A 4,688-nucleotide genomic window follows, 5' to 3' on the forward strand; every position below is an offset into this window, starting at 1 on the left:
AAAATAGATTTTATCTCCCAACCAATAGTTAAATTTAACACCAACCCCACAAAACAAAAACTTCAGCACTCAACTCCCTAGTTTATATCATTCAATAAACTAATCGGTTTTTTTTTTACCAAACATAAATTATAATACCGTAATCCAAACAAGTAATATTATAAAGATGTACCATGTACACAAACCAAATCATCTACCTAAATGTTTTCACCCTCTGTAATTCTAACAATGGGAGCTCAGTGGTCTAAACAGATCGACCGACAAAAGGCGGTCATTGCTGAGAAGAAAATATTGCGAGAGCTGCAAGAAAGATGCGGGTCTGATTACCCCGGATCCAATTGGCATCCAACTGACCGTAAAAACTGGATGTTCGGCCTCGACCATAATAAAGTCCATATCAACATGATAGTGTGGCCCGGAACCCACAACTCCGCCACCAACAAGATTGGAATCAAGATGATTACCCGCCCGTTTGCCCAATGCCAGTCTCTGTCCATTTACCAACAACTTGTATGTGGGGCCCGTGTTCTTGATATTCGGGTCGAAGAGACCGGAAAAGTGTGTCATGGGATATTGACAACGTATAGCGTTGATGTCGTTATAGAAGATGTCAAACGGTTTGTTTCAGAAACCAAGTCAGAAATTGTAATTCTAGAGATCCGGACCGAGTGGGGCCGGAAGGATCCACCTGAGTTCCAGAAATACTTGTGGGAACAACTAGGTGAGATGTTGATCCATCAAGATGATAATGTCTTTGACAAAACAATAGCAGAGATCTTACCAAGAAGAGTTATATGTGTCTGGAAGCCTCGGGTATCACCCGAGGTAAATGTAAAAAGCCCGTTTTGGAATTCGGGTTACTTGAGAGATAACTGGATCGACACGGATTTACCAGCAACGAAGTTTGAGAGTAATATGAAGTATCTGAGTCAGCAGCAGCCCGTTATGGCCCGAAACTACTTTTACAGAGTGGAGAATACGGTAACCCCTCAAGCGGATAACCCGATTGTGTGTGTAAAACCGGTTACAAAGCGGATTCATGGGTACGGAAGACTGTTTATAGCACAATGTTTTCAACAGAATTGTGTTAATCGATTGCAGATATTTTCTATAGATTTCATAAACGCGGATTTTGTTGATGCTTGTGTCGGGCTTACTTGGGCTAAACTTGAAGGGAAAGCTTGAAAACCGTAACAGGTCACCAAAACCAAACTTCCCTTAGAGAGGTGTCACCTTCATTAACTAGTTTAATACCTGTTCGGTGGACGGGTTATTCATTGTCATAATCTCAAAACTACACTTCCTTGCTTTTCAAATGAAAAGAGAACATGTTAAATATGATATTAAGATATTTAACTAAGGTGGGGTTTGGTTTTTAAATGTACTGGCAATGTGTACACAAAAAAGGTATAAATGTTTATGAAACTGTTTGTTTTACAAAGTTTGCAGTTAACACTTAACTTGATCAAATATATAAAGAATAATGTTACAGCTTTCAACCCTCTAAACCCATTGCTCTCACGTGTGTCCGTCTTCCTTTTTCATCCTTGCTTCTAGCGACCCCTTCACTCTCTCAATTGTGCTTTCTAAATTCTTCATTTGTTCCATCCATGTATCATGCCAGTCTCGTAAATAAATCCCTCACAACACTAGATATACAATGCTTAAGAAACTACTGTTTGCAATCCTCTTGTGTATAAATCACGACACTTTCTTTTCTTTATGTATGTGGCCATCTCGAGTTAACTATTTCACATTTATACAAAAAGAATATATGTTATGTATTGAAATTATATATCAAGAATAGATTGATCATACCATGGAGTTTTTGCAAGAAGGTGGAACCTGCCTACTGCGTGAATAACAAATTGACTTTGAGCAGCTAGTCTGTGATGCTCTTCGGAAGTCATTTTCCATCATTTTGCACCCATAAATTTGGGAATTTATAATAAGAAAGTGTGATGTAAACTCATGACATTGTATGCCATGTTTTACCTCAGTTTCAAAAATCTTACGAAAAGATGAGCAATCTATAATTGTTTAAAATTTATGAATGTGTTCTTCAGGTATCTTTACTATTGATATTTGTATCAGGTGTCCTTGATATATGCAAATGTATCTCCTAAATAAGCCTTTCGTTCATGTACCAGGGCATTCTGAAACGCCGAATTAGTCAATCAGAAATGCGTTTTTATATGATTTGGAATGAATTTGGTCACAATCAGGTACGACCAAACTTTCCAATCCGGATCGTGAACCTGTAGCGTTCAGTTCGATTCTATACCCGATTCCGATACGAACGATCTGGTTCGCGGTACGTGGGGGGTTCAACGAATCCTGTGACTACATATAATATTTATGTTCTTGTGTGTTGAGTTACTTTAGTAGTCAATAGTCCACTTACATTAATAGATATTAGAGTAAATTACAAGTTTTGTCCTTTATGTTTACACCAAATTGCAGACGTTGTCCTTTAGCGCAAAAGTTTACAGGCGGTGTCCTTTACCTTTCAAAATCTTGCACGTTTTGTCCTTTAGCCTAAACCCAGTTAGATTTTTTGGTTAAATCTAGTCATGTGCAAGGCACATGAGGGTAGTTGAAGGGGTATGGTCCCAGATCTCGCGTCAGCATGGACCGCGAGTGACCATTACCCTTATCAAAACCCCCACTAACTAACAACCTACTTGTGCCCATGCGGGAACGCGTCGACACAAGGGTTGAATCCAATCTATCTAGTAACAAAGAAGGACTTACATGGAACATGAGAACGGTAGAGTGATGCGACATAGCATCACATCTGGTGTATGAAAACGGAAGGATTCACAGCGAGGCGGCATCGCACCGCATCCAGTGAACACTTCTATCAATACAGGAAAGCCTTACCTTAGGCATAGAAAAAGATGAACGTAGCGGTACGGCTGACACCGCACCATACGGACATTTTCGTCATGACAAGGGATGCAGGCAAGACGACGATGCGGCTAGCACCGCATCTCGCGTATTCCTTGATCACAAGTAGGAGACGCGGTAACTTCAGATGTTACCGCATGTAGCGATGCGGCTTGCACCGCATCCTATGTACTCAATCAAGTGGTACTGACACCACAGTGCAAGTGGCACCAATGGCAGTTACCTGTCAGAGCTACGTAAGCAATGGACTGACGTGGCGTAACCTCCATAACCGACGAGCCTGACACACCTGAAAGGGTGCAGCACGTCGTCAGTCCATCCATCATCATCCTCCTTCACTCCTCGGCTATAAATACCAACCCCAAACCAGGTTTGAGGTATCTTCTCACAACTCTCTCACTACTACTACTATCTTACTTTGCTTCCCAAGCAAACTACTGATTCTCACGCCGGAGAGTGGTAACAAGGAGCACCCCCCACCCCATCCTCCTTGTTACGAGTCACGGCTTGTTTCCTTGTGCAGGAGATCAACCACAGGTGATCCAGCCAGCGATCCTCGAGAGGAAGGGATTAACCCTTCTTGACGAGACCAGTGTGTTAACCCTGCCCGGTTAACCATTGTTTCATCATTGGCGCCCACCGCTACTCTTAGCATTTTCTAAACCATCCTTTTTCCTCTCTCACGATCATGACTGATCACCAAAACAACACTGCGGATAACCAAAATCCTCCAGTCCCAAACCCGGTAGGGGTCAATGCCTCGACCTCCCAACCCGGACACATTGGCACGTCCACACAAAGGAGCCCCTCCTTTATGTTCGGACATGACTTATCACAGTTCCCATCTGTGATCCCACCAGGCATGACCGTTCATGCTTGGTACGAGCAGCAGGCAGCCACGCTGACTGCAGCATACAACCGCGCTTGTACTGAAGCGAATATACGAGCTGGGCTTCCCCCAGCACCGCACACCCCTGTTGAGCGTATTTTACAATACGACGGCAGGATACATTCACGCCCGGCTTCAAGAAGCCGACGTGAAGAACGGGGATCGTCTTACTGTTCGGTCCACACCCTCAACGAGGATGATTCCTCATACGGGTCCCACACCAGAGGACCGGTACATACCCGCCTTGGCCCCCATGGCGAGGACAGGAGGCGATCAACCTCCAGACGCGGCCCAGGCATTCAGAGCCGATTGGGCCCACAACCATACACCGAAGGGTACGGTCATACCGACCCTGACGACCACAGCTACCGCGGTGATTCGCATGACACCAGTAGCAGACCGGGAGGACGCAACTATGTTCCTCCCAGTCATCCCCGCAACACATACCTTAGGGCGGCAAAGCGCCCTGCGAACGAACCATACAGGCCAAAGGCAGCGGCCGAAAATTCCAAGTTCGGCACGCGGATTGCCAACGCCCATGTCACCACGACAAAGTTCCCATTCAACGTTGGGAAATACAGTGGTTCGACCGACCCGGACGACCACATGAACGTCTTCATGGGCGCGGGCATCAACGGCCAGTGGGACGAACCCACTTGGTGTAATTTTTTCCCCCAGACCCTTACGGGCCTGGCCAGGGCATGGTTCGATTCTTTGCCAGTGGGATCACTGGATTCATTCGAGGACTTGCGTACCAAGTTCCTCGCACATTTTTACCAGCAGCGACGCCACGAACGAGATTCGTGTGACGTCATGAACATTTGGCGAAGAAACGACGAATCGCTCGAAGCATTCGTCGTCCGATATAATAAAGAGTGCCTGGAGATAG

At 44.9% G+C, this 4,688-nt stretch overlaps 1 protein-coding gene across 1 annotated transcript; it reads left to right on the forward strand.

Moving 5' to 3' along the window:
* Positions 1-200: 200 nt before the first annotated feature.
* On the forward strand, positions 201-1,441 carry LOC110922209. Its single transcript, XM_022166517.2, has one exon. It carries the CDS (start codon positions 202-204, stop codon positions 1,183-1,185), a length of 984 nt encoding a protein of 327 aa, XP_022022209.1. The 5' UTR covers position 201; the 3' UTR covers positions 1,186-1,441.
* Positions 1,442-4,688: the final 3,247 nt, after the last annotated feature.

The sequence above is a fragment of the Helianthus annuus genome, chromosome 17, assembly GCF_002127325.2.
Source record: "Helianthus annuus cultivar XRQ/B chromosome 17, HanXRQr2.0-SUNRISE, whole genome shotgun sequence".
In the NCBI taxonomy this organism is placed as follows: domain Eukaryota; kingdom Viridiplantae; phylum Streptophyta; class Magnoliopsida; order Asterales; family Asteraceae; genus Helianthus; species Helianthus annuus.